General features: G+C 35.5%; 1 protein-coding gene across 1 annotated transcript in view; it reads right to left on the reverse strand.

Annotated features, from left to right (window-relative positions):
* Positions 1-10,725: 10,725 nt before the first annotated feature.
* nos1apa (nitric oxide synthase 1 (neuronal) adaptor protein a) overlaps positions 10,726-18,923 on the reverse strand; it is a 102,037-nt gene continuing 93,839 nt past the window's right edge. The window contains exons 9-10 of the mRNA XM_051112383.1: positions 12,988-13,153; positions 10,726-11,987 (exon numbers count right to left, since the gene is read on the reverse strand). Of these exons, the coding sequence (XP_050968340.1) occupies positions 11,542-11,987; positions 12,988-13,153 (612 nt within the window). The 3' untranslated portion in view covers positions 10,726-11,541. The remainder of the gene's footprint in view (positions 11,988-12,987; positions 13,154-18,923) is intronic.

The following is an 18,923-nucleotide window of genomic DNA, read 5'->3' on the forward strand; positions in this document are numbered from 1 at the left end:
AGGGCTGGACATTATCGTGTAGCTCGAGGCTGCAGTTTAAAATACCTCAGTGAGGCTTCGCCACAGTAGCAAATGCTAGGAGGGTATCTGACACGCTGCTATTCTGGGCTGGTTTATGAGCTCCTGATGTGTCCCAGCAGGAAACCTCTGGACTAAACGCTGTCCAGCAGACACATGCATGCGCCACATGGTACAGGATTGCCACTCTTTTTGACCAAATGAATTTCCATTATATTTCCATCTGTTTTAGTGCATAAAGACATCATTTTACTGCATGAACTTACAATTTTTAAACTAATTAAATATTTTAGTGTTTAATATTATCTAAAAAAAATTGTAATAATTCTAGAAATTATAACAGCATGCACTTATAATTTTAACTGATACCTTTTAAATATACCAAATATATATAAAAAAATATTTTATTATAATTTATACATTTTTTTTTCTAAAATGTTTTAGAAATTATAATAAAAATAATATAGATTTGTACAAAGTCTTAGAACAGATATCTTATTGAAAAGTTACCCTTTTTGAGATAATGATAATTTTTAAAATAATATATAATAAAATTCTAGTAATTATAATTATTCTAGAAATTATAATAAAATGTTTTTTTTAATTCTCTGAAAATTTTTTTTTTTTAATAAAAAATAAAATATGTAGAAATATATAATATACCTTTAAATATACAAAACAAAAACATAATTTATCAAACAGTCTAGTAATTAAAAATAAAAATATATTTTTTTTTAAGTCTTAGAAAATTTGAAATAGAGATAAAAAATTATTAAAAAAGGAAATACAATAATAGATATAAACTGTATATTTTTTTTATAATATAAATAATATATTGTTAAAAAGTATATAAAATATTAAAAAGTACCCAAGTTTGAAATTTAAAATTATATTTTCAATTTCTCAATTATATAAAACAGTAAAACACTTTATATTTATATAAGTTTCAGAAAAAGCATTCTGTTTGATGCATAAATAAATGAAGAAATATATATGAATACATATTTCTAGATTTTCCATGATCATAAAATCCTGTTGCATTTAAGACTTCTCTTCTCTCAAGACCCCATTATTTATAAATCACATAAAATCTGGTCACTTTTTGTAGTGATTATTTTTGGATTTCCTGATGCACCATATCATTTAATACAAGAATCAAAAATAAACCGATGAACAAATAAAGCAAATGGATTAATACCCCTAGCCGAAAGACTACTATCTCTGCTTGGAAAAATTGGAGAATAACAATGAATAAATAAAGCAATTTAACCCATTATCTCCAAGCTGGCTGACCTAGATGTTCAGGTCAGCAGAAGATGGGTCAAACATTAATATTTAATTTGAGCCCTCTTTGTAGCATGAATCTTTAAATACAAGGGTACGGGGACGGGGAAAAGAGCGGTGAGAGGGTCAAGGTGGAGCAACTCGAAATGCACTTGCACCATCTGACTCCCTGTTATCAACTCCATCATTAACACAAATGAGGTGGAGCACCACAGTGGCACAGCAGCCCAGAATAAAAGCATCAATCTCAGGCCTCCTAAATGAAAAGGGCAGAGAACTTTACAAGTAAACCGCCCTGTTAGGACTATCCATTAGCTTTATCTCTGTTGAACAGCACTGCTGTCTGACTAGTCTCCTTGGTACTGTAGATACACTGTAGCACATATAATAGCGAAAAGGAAATAAATGAATAAAAATCCCCAAAAGACCAACAAAAACAACACCACCCAAAACCGTAGATGGCATGGAAACTTTCCCGGTCAATAGCTATTTGTATGTTAGGCAGCGGGCTGGAACCAACAGCAGCAGTTTAAAAAATGCATTGACAAAAAAAATGGATTTTTGAAAGACGATATATCTCAAACTATGTCAGAACAGTCTTACAATTAAGGTGAGACCAAACAACAGCACTGAACACATAAAAAATAGATGCAGAGATGTTATTATAGCAATGTTCTGCTACTGGAGAGTGAACATAACAGGAGACAATGCCCCCATTTTCATTCAACTTCAAATCTCAGATCAATAATTAATCAAAGCTTCCACCACATCAGTGTCAAGCAGCAACATGCATGCAATGCAACTACTGATGAAATAAAGGGATTTGTGCAAGTGATGCCAGATAATGTCAGCTTTTATACTTGATCGACAGCCATGTGTCTTTGAAGAAACCATTAGAACCTGATTAGACTAACAGTGCATTACAGCACATTCTGTGAAATAAAGATAATTAATTTAGATTTTTTTTAAGGGCAGTTTTTAATTTCATGGTGTGTCACCCTTGTGAGGCATAAAGGAGTTCAAATCAATTGAACTGTATTGGAGTTCACTTTATAACATGAAGGATTTTTATCAAGCCAGGTGCAGCAACCATGACCTGGATCTCTTTGAGCATTCTTGTAGGTCGTAATGTCTAATTTTGTAATCCTGACAGGAAATAAAATAAATATGGTGGCCCAGTAGTGCACAGCACAACGAAATCTCCACAACACAACAAAATTAGTCTTATGTGTTGTGTTGTGGAGATTTCGTTGTGTTGTGCTAATTTGACTGTGTTGCAGTATGATTCTGCTGTGTTGAGCTAATTCTGATTTGTGTTGTGCTAATTTGGATTTATGTTGCAGCTTTTTTCTGTCATGTTGTGCTAATTTTGTTGTGTTGTGTCTTGCTTCAGTTGTGTTCCTTGGTGAAAAAAACAGCATATGCCGGCAGGCATGTTTTGATGCTGGTTTAAGCTGGTCCTTTGCTGGTTGATGCTGGTCCTTGACCAGCAACATGACCAGCATAAACCAGCTAAGGACAAGCTTAAACCAGCATCAAAACATACCTACCAGCATATGCTGGTTTTTTCACCAGGGTTGTGCTAATTTGGATTTGTGTTGCAGTTTGTTTTTTGTGTTGTGCTAATTTTGTTGTGCTGTGGCTCGTTTCTGTTGTGTTGTGCTAATTTTGTTGTGCTGTAGGTTGTTTTCGTTGTGTTGTGCTAATTCTGATTTGTGTTGCGGCTTGTTTCTGTCATGTTGTGCTAATTTCGTTGTGTTGTGCTAATTTTGAATTCTGTTGTGTTAATTTCTCTGTGCTGGGCTAATTTTGATTTGTGTTGCAGCTTGTTTCTGTCGCATTGTGCTAATTTGTGTTATGGCTTGTTTCTGTTGTGTTGTGTTAATTTCGATTTGTGTTGCAACTTGTTTCTGTCGTGTTGTGTTAGTTTTGATTTGTGTTGTGTTTTGTTTCTGCTGTGTTGTGTTAATTTAATTGTGTTGTGCTCATTTCGATTTGTGTTGCAGCTTGTTTCTGTTGTGTTGTGCTAATTTTGCCATGTTGTGGCTTGTTTCCATTGTGTTGTGCTAATTTCGATTTGTGTTGTAGCTTGTTTTTGTCATGTTTTGCGCTAATTTTGTTGTGTTGTGGCTTGTTTTCATTGCGTTGTGCTATTTTTGTTGTGTTGAGGCTTGTTTCCATTGTGCTGTTTTGTTTCTGCTGTGTTGTGCTAATTTCATTGTGTTGTACTAATTTCGATTTGTGTTGCGTTTTGTTTATTGCTGTTGTGCTAATTTCGATGTGTTGTGCTAATACCGATTTATGTTGCGGCTTGTTTCTGTTGTGTTGTGCTAATTTTGCGATGTTGTGCTTGCAGCTTGTTTCTGTTGTGTTGTTTTTGCTGTTTTCGCTAATTTTTTGTGTTGTGCGTTTTTTGTTTATTTTTGCTGTTGAGGCTTGTTTAATTGTCTGTTTTGTTTCTTGTGTTGTGCTAATTTCATTGTGTTGTACTAATTTATGTTGCGTTTTGTTTATTGCTGTTGTGCTAATTTCTGTGTTGTGTGATTTATGTTGCGGCTTGTTTCTGTTGTGTTCTGCTAATTTCGATTTGTGTTGCAGCTTGTGCTAATTTCGATTTGTGTTGCGTTTTGTTTATTGCTGTTGTGCTAATTTCGTTGTGTTGTGCTAATTTCGATTTATGTTGCGGCTTGTTTCTGTTATGTTGTGTAATTTTGATTTGTGTTGCGTTTTGTTTTTTGTTTCTGCTGTGTTGTGCTAATTTTTTTATTGTGTTGTGCTAATTTCGATTTGTGTTGCGTTTTGTTTATTGCTGTTGTGCTAATTTTTTGATTTATGTTGCAGCTTGTTTCTGTTGTGTTGTGCTAATTTCGATTCGTGTTGCGTTTTGTTTATTGCTGTTTGTGCTAATTTCGTTTTGTGTTGTGCTAATTTTGATTTATGTTGCGGCTTGTTTCTGTTGTGTTGTGCTAATTTCGATTCGTGTTGCGTTTTGTTTATTGCTGTTGTGCTAATTTCGTTGTGTTGTGCTAATTTTGATTTATGTTGCGGCTTGTTTCTGTTGTGTTGTGCTAATTTTGATTTGTGTTGCGTTTTGTTTCTGCTGTGTTGTGCTAATTTTATTGTGTTGTGCTAATTTCGATTTGTGTTGCGTTTTGTTTTTATTGCTGTTGTGCTAATTTCGTTGTGTTGTGCTAATTTCGATTTATGTTGCGGCTTGTTTCTGTTGTGTTCTGCTAATTTCGATTCGTGTTGCGTTTTGTTTATTGCTGTTGTGCTAATTTCGATGTGTTGTGCTAATACCGATTTATGTTGCGGCTTGTTTCTGTTGTGTTGTGCTAATTTCGATTTGTGTTGCAGCTTGTTTCTGTTGTGTTGTGCTAATTTCGATTTGTGTTGCGTTTTGTTTATTGCTGTTGTGCTAATTTCGTTGTGTTGTGCTAATTTCGATTTATGTTGCGGCTTGTTTCTGTTGTGTTGTGCTAATTTCGATTCGTGTTGCGTTTTGTTTATTGCTGTTGTGCTAATTTCGTTATGTTGTGCTAATTTTGATTTGTGTTGCGTTTTGTTTCTGCTGTGTTGTGCTAATTTTATTGTGTTGTGCTAATTTCGATTTGTGTTGCGTTTTGTTTATTGCTGTTGTGCTAATTTTGATTTATGTTGCAGCTTGTTTCTGTTGTGTTGTGCTAATTTCGATTCGTGTTGCGTTTTGTTTATTGCTGTTGTGCTAATTTCGTTGTGTTGTGCTAATTTTGATTTATGTTGCGGCTTGTTTCTGTTGTGTTGTGCTAATTTCGATTCGTGTTGCGTTTTGTTTATTGCTGTTGTGCTAATTTCGTTGTGTTGTGCTAATTTTGATTTATGTTGCGGCTTGTTTCTGTTGTGTTGTGCTAATTTTGATTTGTGTTGCGTTTTGTTTCTGCTGTGTTGTGCTAATTTTATTGTGTTGTGCTAATTTCGATTTGTGTTGCGTTTTGTTTATTGCTGTTGTGCTAATTTTGATTTATGTTGCGGCTTGTTTCTGTTGTGTTGTGCTAATTTCGATTTGTGTTGCGTTTTGTTTATTGCTGTTCTGCTAATTTTGTTGTGTTGTGCTAATTTCGATTTGTGTTGCATTTTGTTTATCGCTGTTGTGCTAATTTCGTTGTGTTGTGCTAATTTTGATTTGTGTTGCGGCTTGTTTCTGTTGTGTTGTGCTAATTTTGATATTTATTGCGTTTTGTTTCTGCGGTGATGTGCTAATTTCGATTTGTGTTGCGTTTTGTTTATTGCTGTTCTGCTAATTTCGTTGTGTTGTGCTAATTTCAATTTATGTTGTGGCTTGTTTCTGTTATGTTGTGCTAATTTCGATTTGTGTTGCAGCTTGGTTTCGTCATGTTTTGCTAATTTCCACTGTATTGTGGCTTGTTTTCATCGCGTTGTGCTAATTTTGTTGTGGTGCAGCTTGTTTCAGTTGTATTGTGGCTTGTTTGCATTGTGTTGCAACTTATTTCTGTTGTGTTACGGCTGGTTTCCAATTTGTTGTGCTAATTTCATTGTGTTACGGCTTGTTTCCATTGTGTTGTGGAGATTTCGTTGGGTTGTGCTCTACTGGGCCACCGTAGATAAAGGGTTACGGTCTCTACAAAAGATGGAGCTAAACACTTCAAACAAAAGTACCTTGGCAACTTTAGGAGAAAGAATGTTCTCAAAAGCCTCTAGAGCGAGCAGGTGGGCCCGGGCATGAGCTTCTAATTCAGACGCGCCCGAGTTTCCAACAGCTTCTCTCAGAAGCGGCAGCTGTACTAAAATGAGATGTGATATTGTTATGCAATTTCAATTACGCTGCAGGGAGAAGGATCAATCCGACAGCCGCTCGTTTCCCCAAGCGAGCAAAGATGAGACAGGGACGCTCCAGAACATCCTTTAAATTACACAGCGATTCAGATGGTGTTCTCTGCACTTGCTGGTTTTGTGAGCGTTACACGTTTTAGTGGTTATTTCTATTTCTTGAAGCAGCTGTGCATGCATATGGCATCTGAAGTGGTTCCATTTGCGAGTCAGCGATTATTGGAATCGCAGAACGACTGACCCGCAGTTTAACTAGGAAAGTCAATCAACTGTATTCCAGATGGATATATGTGTAACTTAACAAGTGTACACTAAGAGAAAGCTGCCAGTTTGTGTAGCCATTCAGTTCAAATAACTCCTTGATCTGCATTCGCTTGATTCAGCTTTCACTAAAAATGACTCTCACGCTGAATGAGCACAGTCACGCAGTGACACCGCAACAACACGACTCATTTTAAATGGCTTTGAAATGAGTCATATACTTTGAAAACCTGCAGTAACCTACAGCAGTAACAATTGGTGGTTTATTATTCATGACACCAAAGGTTGTTCTGTGTGGAATAATTATTGAAAATGTTTTTCTTCAAAAACTAACATTGGCCAGTTTTCAAGGACAAGATCAATGATGACTATTTTAAATAGTTAGCTCTGCTTTCCAGGCATCAGTATCATATAAAAGACATTTTAGTTGAATGCCAAATGCTAGTTTTGATTGGTTTTCATGTTGTTGCTACACAGTTGCTAGGACGGTTCAAATCAAATTACTTTTCTAATCAAAATAGCTCACCGTCAAGCTACTATATGTGTGCTTACACTTTAAAGTCAAACAGAAGCAGCAACATATTTTTTTCTTCCATTTGTGACATACTTTCAAGTAAACAAACTAGTGGAAAAAAAACTGAAAATGTGGACTGAATTAAATGGTTGAACGCACATTTGACTGAAGAAAGGGGCAGTTTAAGCAGACTATATAATAGAAGTCCAGCATATGTCACCAAAAAGTAGTCTGCTGTTTCATTAGATTTTATGACATTTTGATTAAAAATGATGTGGTTGTTGGCACCGATAGCCTTGAGGGCAAGTTCGTTGACATATTGCGATGTGCTACGGGCGTCCCGAGTTCGAATAGAGTCTTCTACACTATCCTATCATAATAAAAAAAAAAAAAAAAAAAAAAAAAAAAACAGCCATAAAAAAAAAAAGAAACATTATGAGGTTGAGAAAAATCCATTATTGACAAATCCAAATATTCCATAATATGTATACAAATGCTAAACTATTATTATTTATTATGTAAATTATAGGCTTTGTACTTCAGTCGCGTTCCAACAGTGACAGAATGACGTTACCAACTGTGCTGTCAAGATAGCAATGCTGGAAGCCTGGAACTTGTTTTGTGTGTGCGCTGGCGTGATTACTTAAACTGTTTCATTATACCAGCAAAATCAACTTATAACACTGTCATTTACTGTCTTATTAATAATGCATCACAGCAAAAGGTCTTTTGTAAAAAAAAAAAACAAACAGGACTTCCCTTTCTGCATTTGAGTTTCCTTTCGGTCACAAAAATGAACTGAAACTCAGCATATAGGCTACGTGTCGCACTGCACTACCAATTATATATATATATATATATATGTGTATATATAAAACATTATGATATAATATAATATTTAGTATTTTCACATCTAGATGGAAAAAAATTGTCATTTGTACTACAGTCTGTTCAAAATAAATGAAAAGAAACTTAGCATAGTAGATTTGTTTTTTTCCTGTTGTACCGAAATTTAATTTTTTTTTTAAACTAGAACAAAGATATGTAGTTCTATGGGACTTTTTTTTTTTTTTTTTTTTTTTACCCATTTTGTCATTAAAAAAAAAATCATGTGATTAGTTGTTTCCATCACCCTCTTTTTATGTGCATTTTGAAGTATATGCATCAGAAATGAGTGATGGAAATGGCAAATTTTGTAAAAAGTAATAATTCACAAAAAAGTTTTTATGCTCACTTGAGATGGTTTTTGACTTGTGCGAATGGTGCCTCCATTCCTCCATGCGCATCAAAAAATTAATGTGACTTTGCACTATAACTGGACTAACCAGCAGACCGATCTTGTTGCACAGCATCTGAAATGTTATGGTCATTCTTAAAGTTTGTCGTCAAAGTATTTCTGTATAATTGCCTCCCGGAACGGTCTCCCAGAACGTGACTACATTCCCAAAAAGCAGGCATCCACCTCTGAAAGCAATGACCGCATTTAATGTGTTTTGTCTGCTCATTCTGAGGCAGACGTAATGTATTATATATGAAAATGATTATATTCAGTGGCATCTCCAACATTTCTTAAGTGATTTTGTTCTCCTTGACTAGTTGGCTTGAAACAATGCTTATTCAGAAATGTTTTATGTGATATTCCAAGTTAAATGCGCAACTTTGGATGGAACCCTGACTACTGGTTAGAGAAGTAACAGCAAAAAAGCTGCATGGTTTGAGTTATTATCAAGCCTGAAATAAAACCTGACATCAAAACCCCTAACTTCGTACAACAGTAACAGTATGCGCCTTAGCAAACACCACTTACAGTATATAAACATACTGTGTCTTTGAAAGAGGAGAAATCAGAAAAAGTAAAAATACTGGTCTTGTGTTCAGACAATGACACGTTTCCCTGTGGTGAATTTAGACCACAGCTCACAGCTGGGTCTTGGCCTCCAGACCTGCTGCGAGATAACACGACTGATCATGAATCCCTCATTAGAGGCAGTGAAGAATCTGTGGGAAGATATTTTACTAGCCTGAAGGAGATTTAAATATGGTAAATTTCCTAAATTTCATTTTCTTGGTGAAAAGAAAAAGATATTAGTGCATAAATAGAAAAAAATACAGACGTTTAAGACTAAACAACAGAAAGTGCTTTCAATGTCCTTTATGTGTGGGAAGACTTGCTTACCACTCTATTATTACCAGTCTAATTGTATGCACTTGTCTGCCTCTAAATGACACTGGGCACAAAGAGAGAAACGGAGAGAGTTAGAGGGAAAAACTGGAAAATATAAACAGAGGGGTTAAAGAGTCAGAGTAGTTTATCAGAGAGATACAGGTAAGACACCGAAAGATCACTTTTCAGAAGCACAGAAAAAACGAAAGGCAAGAAAGCAAAATGTGTACAAAAGTTAATATGTGAAGCAGTCAGACACAACAAGCTCTTCTGCATATGAAATAATGAATAAAGGATGTGGGTTGTGAATACTCTGACACTCTAATTGGGGTTCCTGTTGGTAAAGATCTGACCGGTTTAGACGCCTCGTTACCCTTAGGGTATAATTAGCTTAGCGTCCTCAGTCCACAGTCATTCAATTAAGAGTCTGTTCTGTCGTGCATGCTAAAACAGATGTAGCTGGGTAATTGTCTTTATTCTGAGCACTTCTGATGAAAGGTGATCTAAGTGGCTGAGCGGATCAGTGCAAACAAGACTAATACCGCCTAGAAAAAAAACCTGCAACTGTACAACTGATGTCATAGATACAATATCACAGGCAAATTTATAAAATTTGTTCTACGTATCACTTCATATAGATGTACTGTATCTCTTGCAGTTAAAAACAATCACTTGTTTGAGAATGACCATCAGTTGCTTGTAGACTCTAAAAGAGCGTCGACACATACAGCGGTTTGCAACGACAGAGCCAATTGAAATGAGTGTTGATGCGATGTGGCAGCTACCAATAGGAGTGAGGATGCTGGTGTAACATGATCTGTCTTCTGTGATTTCACTTTGTATTTTTTCTATCTGTCGCTGCCCTCATTCAAGGATATAAAATATTAAAGACTGTACAATAATGTTTAATTTGTTATCAGTAATTCATTTATAAAGCATTTAAATATTATTTTTTTTAAATATACATAGTATACATATATACACATACATAGATGATTTATATGTAACATTTCAATGTTAAAAGAATTATATATGTATATGTATATATATGTATCTCTCTCTCTCTCTCTCTCTCTCTCTATATATATATATATATATATATATATATATATATATATGTGTGTGTGTGTGTGTGTGTGTGTGTGTATATTATAGTGAATTTGTGAAGCACCAAACAGGAAATGAAGTCTGAATATATAAATGTAAATTGTGAATATAGAAGTAAATCAGAATATATTTTTATAAATCTGAATATATAGAAGTATATCAGAATTAAATAAAAACAGCATTATATATTCAGAATAATAACTACACATTTAATTTACACTTATATATTCAGACTTATAACTATATATTCAGATTTACTTCTATTTATTCCTGATTTAAATAAAGCTTTTTATTTTTGTATTCAAATTACGTTATTTACATATTTAGATTTCTATCTTCATATTCTGATTTACATGTATATATTTTGATATATATTGTGATTTACTTCTATCTATTCGGACTTACAACTATTTTCTGAGTTACATTTACAGTATATATATATATATATATATATATATATATATATATATATATATATATATATATATATATATTCAGATTTTTATCTGTATTCTGATTGACAATTATATATTATGATTTATAAACATTCTGATTTACTTCTATATATTCAGACTAACAACTATATATTCTGATTTACATTTAAAAATTCTGGTTTCTTAAAATATATTCTAATTTACTACTATATATACACAATTTACATTTACATATTTAGAATACAAAGAATGTATATATATATATATATATATATATGAATAAATATAAAAGATGTACTCTTTCAATGATCACTAATATAATTCATGGTAAGATGGCAACATTATATCACGAACCCTAACATGTCTTCTAAGTACATGTATATGTTTATATTATTAAGCACACTATACATAACATTTATAATTTGCACTTCTCCCAGTTTATATACAGACGCTTTACTCAATCTTTAGTGGCAGCTTGATTCCTTGCCAAATCAAAGTGCATTTTTTATTCACCTGCAAAAAATCTAATTTGTGATCAGAAGCTATGGAGTAAAATTTTCCAAACACTCCAGTTTTGTGGGATAGGGATGGCCATTATGACAAACAAATTAACCACTTGGCAACGTCAATCGATAAAATCGCTGAGTGTGTGAACGCTCCATTAGAGGTACAAGATTCTGATATCTGATGTGTGTCCCTAAACTTTAAAATGGAGACAAGAGTATTTACTATGCTGTGGGACTGTTTGTTTTTCAATATATGACATAAAACGTAACAAACAAAACGGCCACCAAACGGTAAATGTCACCTTGGTCTCCCAGATTTATCAGCAGTACAAACAGTGGTGGACAGTTTGACAATATTGACATTGATTGACTTGAACCTTCTAAGCAAAGCATCAAGCAGTGTTTTTCTAAGTGTGCAAAATCACATTAAACAGCAATTTCGTCCTCCAAGCAGTCAGAGGGGCCGTGTTTGTTGAGCACATTAACCAGACGCAGACTGCTCTCGTCCTGCTGTCCCCAGCTTTCATCACTCTCATCTGTGTTTGACTCGTACTCGGATGCGATTCCCGACTCGCGGAATTTTAGCAGCTCGAGGCTACCCAGAAGCTCGTCCCGTGATGAGGGCGAGACGCCTTGGGATGGCGTGTCGGGACTCTCCTCCTGTTGGGGTGGTCCCGGGAGAAAGCGGAAACACTCAAACTTGATCAAGCACTGGTCCCTACCTATTGGACTGCCCAGTGGCAGGGATAGCTGTGTCCCATCGTTGAGCGGAGGAAGGATGGCGTCCTCTGGTCTGGGAGTGGTGGGGTCGCACAGGACTGGGGGCACGTTGGCACGGAAGGTGATTTCCAGGAGACTGTCTTGGGATCCCACTGTAGAGGGAGAGGAAGAGATTGGGATCTTTTTACACACAATTAAGTTTGAACCACTGATGTCACATGGACTATTTCAACGATGTCCTTGCTACCTTTCTGGGCCTTTAACATGCCAGTTGCATTGCTTTCTATACAGAGTCAGAGAGCTCTCGGATTTTATCAAAAAAAAATCTTAATTTGTGCTCTAAAGATGAACGAAGGTCTTACAGGTTTTAGATTCACTTTTACCTGTTCAAACTACTGTTTCAAAGTACCTTCTCCAAAACTGGAGTTCGGTCTTTCCACTCTCTTTTCTCTGTGGTTGTCATCTGCCTTCCTTCATATTATATAACGCTTCACAATGTCAGTTCTGCTCCACTTTCCCCTCTTTTCTTCTGCTCCAGCAGGTTAATAACAATGCTCCTACCCCTGCAACACATCCTCACCTGCCCTCTCTGAATAGATCTGATGTGTTTCAGCAGCTTTCTTTCACTCGTCTTTTCACTCAGACTCTCCCATCTGTTCCACCTCTCTTTCCATCACATACAATTTCACTTTGCCTTTTAACTTCTCTGCCATCATGGCACTCCTCAGGGGTTAATTTCAGGCTTATTTTAAAGCACACTTTCATATAAACCAGCAGCACCAGGAGATGTGCAGTCTTTCACATTAGCCTGCATGATAAAGAGCTCGTCCTTGACTGTCCCAACTGTCACACTTAAGTCACCTTGTAAAAAACAGCTGTAAATGACTGTCAAATCTCTTCTCACATCCTCTTTAATAATGACACCATATTGTATTCTAAAGTGAAGGTTAGAATCTAATAGCAAAAAAAGAATGTAATGTAGATGTTTCAATAGATGCAGATCAACAAAAGATGCTTCAGTGGAACATGGAACTCCAGTACTTGTGCTTATTCTTCCATCATCTAAGGTGATACAATACAATCTGATACAAAAACAATGCATGTGTTTGAAGTTACTCCCTAGCACTGCCGAACACAGGAAATCATACTCACTAGAGCCATTCCCAGCCAGCTTGAGCTCCAGCTCCTGAACCTGTTTGACCAAGAGAGAAATATGCTGCAGCAGGTCTTTATTCTGCAGCAGGAGCTGGTGAACTCGAGCCTGGGCTTCAATCCTCGCAGCAGCTTCTGCGGAGAGCTGATCCTTCAGCAGATGAACCTGAGGAACAAACAAAGCATGCATGCTTAAGTACAGCAGAATATACTACAACAAAAATCACAGAGACCTCCAAGAGTGTATATGCTCAATCATATGCTCATATGTCTCAATTTACTTTTCTACTGTTTAGCACTAACATTTAAAAATTAAAAAAGGAAAAAGTTTCAGTTTTTCATTTATTAAACATTTAAGCCATCATTTTATTATTAATTTCAGAATTTTCCTTTGTTCAGCTTTCCAAGAATATGTCTGAATACACTGGCCCTGTGTGGGCTTTAACATTTTAAGGAAATGAAATATATATATATATTTTTATCGTTATTCTGAGAATTTCAAAGCCCTACTTAAATTTATTTATATATATTTAAGGTCAAACATCTTTAAAACCTCTTTATGTACAAGAATCATGCAATTTGGTATGCATTTCTATTTAATATATTTTGAATGCATTTATACTGAATATGAAAAATTGATGGCAAACTTTGCAAAGTGTTACTATGAAGGTCACCTCATTTACTGTGTAGGCAGCTGCCATTCAAGCAAAATTAAAGAGCGCTTTTAATCCTAAAAAGCTTCTTTAACACCATGAAAATCTTTTTTAATTTTTTGTTGTTGCTGACATCAGCATTTTAAGAGTAATAATGAATTGATATGAAGAGCAACAGTGGAAGGACAAAAGCCTGCTATCTTGGTTAAAAACAACAACGAATATTTCAATATTTTAATATTCAGTTTTATAGTTTATATTTAAATCAGAGCAAAAACATTACTTATAAATATTTTTAAAATAATAAATGAATAAGCCGTTAAATATTATGGACAAATATTAGCATTGAGTGTTCAGTTTACACAGCTTTAGTTAAAAGAGACCTATTATGCTCGTTTTTACAAGATGTACGATAAGTCTCAGGTGTCTAGTACTATTTTGAGCGGAAACAGATAGACACTGTTTTCTTGCATGTCTCTTTAAATGCAAATGAGCTGCTGCTCCCCGCCCCCTTTTACAGAGTGGAGCTGTGCCTTTACAGCTCGTAGCTCAGATACTCTGCTAAAAAAATATCTGTTTGGCTTTAATCATGTCTACTGCATTGAAATCATGAGTTTTAAACCATATTAGTTTAAACTTCTGATATATACGGTTTTCTGAGCGCACAACCGAAGCACGTGCACAGAAAGCAGTCACACAGCGTGCGAGTACTAAACCAAGTTCTCTTTCACGTCTTATTGCGCTTAAACTGTCAAATACACACAAGTTTATGTTAAAAACACACGAGTTACAAAAACAGTCAGTTATGTCTGTGAAAGGAATTAATAAAGAAACTATCTGGAATAGTCTAACAAACCTCCATTTTCACAAGTACCAGAAAAAGACACGAAAGGCACTCCCCCACACATTTTGTTATGAATTACTGCTTGCTTTGTCCAGCTAATGACAAACAGCCAGCTATAAAGGTTCCCAAAATGATTATGATGTACTTGAGTGTCCTTCATAAGTCCTAAGATTGTACTCAGCGATAGACGGGCGAATCCATTTCCGCCAGTGGCTTATCCTGACTGTCTGTCTGCTCCTAAAGCCACCGCGGCTGCCCTCCAAGGGGTCCGGGGTGATTTATGACCTAGCTTAAACAGCGTGCCTGCTCGTGCTGCCTGCCCTTAAGAACATTCTCTAGACAAAACCAATGAGCCGTCAAGATCAGGCCAGCAGGGAGTAGCGCAAAAGATTGAGGGAAAAATTACCATACTGTAAATGTGGACTGAAAGCTTAGCTCAGGTTGCAGCTCTTGCCATCAGTTCTCGAGTGTACGTGCTTGTATGTATGTGTGCGTGTATATTTTCTGACAAAGAGTGATTGTCTTTGGGAAACAAGCTGCCTGCCATGACAAAAGATGTTGTTTTCAAGAGGATATAGGATGTAAATGTATACAAGGCTCATATTTCATGCTGTCACAGTTTTATATCTCAATCTGAGTGGGGTACATTCATCAAAGAGGCAAGTCAGGGTAAATGTTGGAGTCCAAATGTTCTGATGATCATCATTTTCCTCGATGACAAAGCAGTATCTACTTTCATTGTCTTAAAAAAAAAAAAAAAAAAAAAAAAAAAAAGTCAACAAAAGGAGCAATGAATTATTGCTTAATCAATGCATTGCCACTGCAATCAGTTGTTCTGTTTCATTTTAAAGTCTACTAATTAAAAGCAATTAAGTTCACTGTCCAATTATGGCTGGAAAATGAAAAGAGTGATAACAGTAATATCTCTGACTATATGATGGGAACAATCAACATTAATTTCTGGCAATAATATTAGCGCATACTGTGAGAAATATTTTCCATCAATGCCAAGGACATGAATTTCAACAATGTAAACCCAAAGTACATAGTTGAGGTCAAAAGTTTATATACACAGTTTTTTAGTGATAGTTGTTTCTGAGTCCTTTGTTTGTCCTGAACAGTTAAACTGCCTGCTGTTTTTTTCAGAAAAATGCTCACAAATTCTTTGGTTTTTCAGCATTTTTGTGTATTTGAACCCTTTCCAGCAATGAGGGACTATGCAACTATTACAGAAGAGCCAGATCAGGATAAATGTAACTTATTTTGTCTTTTGGAAAACATCTAAATATCTTCTGTAGCTTTTGAAGGGCAGGCAAAACAAGTAAAATGTACACATCCTCATTCTGTTCAAAAGTTTTCACCCCTGGCACTTAATGCATTATTTATTTTCCTTCTGAAGCATCAGTGAATGTTTAAACCATCAGTAATAGTTGAATAAGAGTCCCTCAGTTGTCTTTGGTGTGAAAAGACAGATCTCAAAATCATATAGTCATTGTTGGAAAAGGTTCAAATACACAAAAATGCTAAAGGAAAAAAAAAATGAAACAAAACAAAAAAAAAGAATTTGTGAGACAAAGAATAGTGGGCAGTTCAAGTGTTCAGGACAAACAAGGGACTCATGAACAACTATCCCTAAACAAAACAACACAGCTGTGGATCATTCAGGTAACGACACAGTATTAGAAATCAAGGGGATGTAAACTTTTGAACAGGGTAATTTTTATGAATTTAACCATTATTCTCTCTTGTGGACTATATGTAAACATCTTTTATGTGAAATATCTTATTCAGTACTAAATAAAATACTAAGTACTAAACAAAAAAGTCAGTACTAAATAAAAATATAACAAATTTTTGGTTAAAATAATCAACATTTCCTAGATTCTGCAAGGTGTATGTAAACTTTTGACCTTAACTGTATTGCACGTTTTACACGTACACAAGAGCACAGTGCACAGTGTGTGATGCAAATTTCTTCATCAGAGTAGCACTTGCGTACCACCCCAATTTTGTAACCCAAACAAAATGGATAGTTCACTTTTTTGGCATCCCGGATCACGTTAGAGGAATGTCTGGAGTGTTTTGTTCGTAGTGTCATGGAGAGTTCATAAAGAAACATTTGTTGAAAGATGAAGCGGTACTGCATTTGACTGCAGCTTCATCACAAACGGTAAGTAAATGATTTCATAATGACCCTTTTTTTTAATCATGCAATAGTGAGGGGGCATTCATAGTGTTTCAAGTGTTAGCCAATCATAACAGTGGTGGATTACTGACAAGTCTTAAAGGACCCGCCCCTTAAAACAGGTTGTTTTAGGCAGAGGGTCAAGAATGAGGGTTGACAAATAATCATTTTTTCACATATTAATGTTTTTTTTGTGCAAAATCCTTTAATGACCCCTTAAAATGTCAAATTGTAGTTCTTTTAAATCTCTTAAATCTTTTAAACCCCAAATTCAATGCAATCCTTGATCCTTGCAATACTTCTGGCATTCTAAATTCAAATACACGGCTAAAAGAATGATCAATGCTTAATTTGCATACACTAGTCGTTTGTAACACCCTTAAATCTCACATTTACAGTGTTTTCTAAACCCTTTTCCATGCTTTTTCAAAAGAACAGATTTAATGACACTAGAATGTCACCAAATGATTTACTTTCACCGACATAACCTAGAGAGTTTTAAAAAAGGTAATTTGTGTGATTCATGTTCTAACAATCTATTTAATCACACATATTTAAAGTGGAAACTTTCATGACCGTAGTTATTTCAAAGCACAAATGTAATCTTTTTTTTTCCCCCTTTCCACTGCACTGCAGTCATTACAGGATTTTTATAGGGCTGTTTATTCCATTGTTGCTGCCCTCACGTCATGAAGAAATTACATCAAATATTTCAGCGTTGATTTTCATTTAAACACCCCACTGAAAGCTGCAAGAGGACATGGAAGAAAAATGGAAATCAAGCCATGCTGAAATACGAAGCACTCAGAGCGGCTATTTTCTATAAGCTTTTTGTATATGCCTTATTTTTTTACTAAACAGAAAAAAAAAAAACACTTCAGCAACCATAATAAGGCTTTCATTTGAGAGCAGCCACATTTGACTCTGCATGCAGTACTGGAACTCAGATTCACAATACATTTTGCCTGAATTGCTCTCATAAGCCTCTGCAATGTACAAGCATGTAAAAGTGATTTTCTGACGTGGGCATTGTTTTCAGGACATGGCAGGAGCCAAATACGTAGCGAACTGTCTAAAGGAGAATCTTCCACCAGCATATGATTAAAAGAAACACAAAACACACAAAAACTTCCCTCCACAAATAACCCACTCCACTGCTAATCCTGACTTCAGAAAAGCAAATATCGTTTCATCTGCCGATCATTTTCCCTAAGGATGAGAGCCACTGCAAAACAAATGGAGAAATAAATTAATAAGCGACGATTGACTTGCGTGTGCGGCTTTGATAGCGCGCTTCAAAGTGTCTCTTCTTCTTCAGTGACTGAAGACATCACAGCAGGCAGAGCAAAGCCATAGCTTGTTTCTCTTTGAGTGTGCCGTTGCAAATCAGGGCCTGTTTTCAACTGGCTGCCTTTGCTTATCGGAGTTCTGACAGGATGGACATCCCCGACTATCCTCAACACACCTCAAAGCGACATGCAGACACAAAGATGTGGGTCAAAGGAGCGTGGAACAAAATTCCACCCCCTGTAACACCATTCTCAGACCTGTGAAGAGCACCAAGTGTCTTTCACATACACACACACACACACACAATAAAAAAAACCAAAACAAAAAAAGCACTTTCTTAAAAGGGAAAGAGAGTGTACCCTCTGCTTGAGCATCGTGCTTATAAAAAACAATGGATTTCTCTTCTTGCCAAACACTTGGTGTGGAACTATGGTTAAACAATCAAACCACAGGCTCTCAAAGGCTGAATAAATAAACCAGTCTGGTGCTGGAAAGAATGAAAATGCTTTAGATACACAAAACTACAGCTGCTTTGTGCACTCCAAGCCATTCACAAGCAGTTCTAATGCTGGGATTCGTAGGTAAGGTTCAACTTGAGATCGATCGAGCATGAGAAAAGTTTAACTGTTAAGGACAAACAAGGGACTCACTGTCACTAAACCAAAAAAAAAAAAAAAAAAAACACAGCTGTGGATCATTCAGATAACAACACAGTATTAAGAAACAAGCGTATGTACATTTTTGAACGGAGAGTTTTATCAATTTAACTATTATTTTCTCTTGTAGACTATATGAAATCTTTTACCTATGTCTTTTATGTGCAGTATCTTACTTCGGTCAGTACTAAATAAAAAAAAAACAACAACATGCATTTTGTATGATCCCTCTTATTTTGGTAAATAATTAACATTTTGCAGATTCTGCAAGGTGTATGTAAACTTGTGACCTCAACTGTACAGCAAGG

The sequence above is a fragment of the Labeo rohita genome, chromosome 6, assembly GCF_022985175.1.
Source record: "Labeo rohita strain BAU-BD-2019 chromosome 6, IGBB_LRoh.1.0, whole genome shotgun sequence".
Lineage (NCBI taxonomy): Eukaryota > Metazoa > Chordata > Actinopteri > Cypriniformes > Cyprinidae > Labeo > Labeo rohita.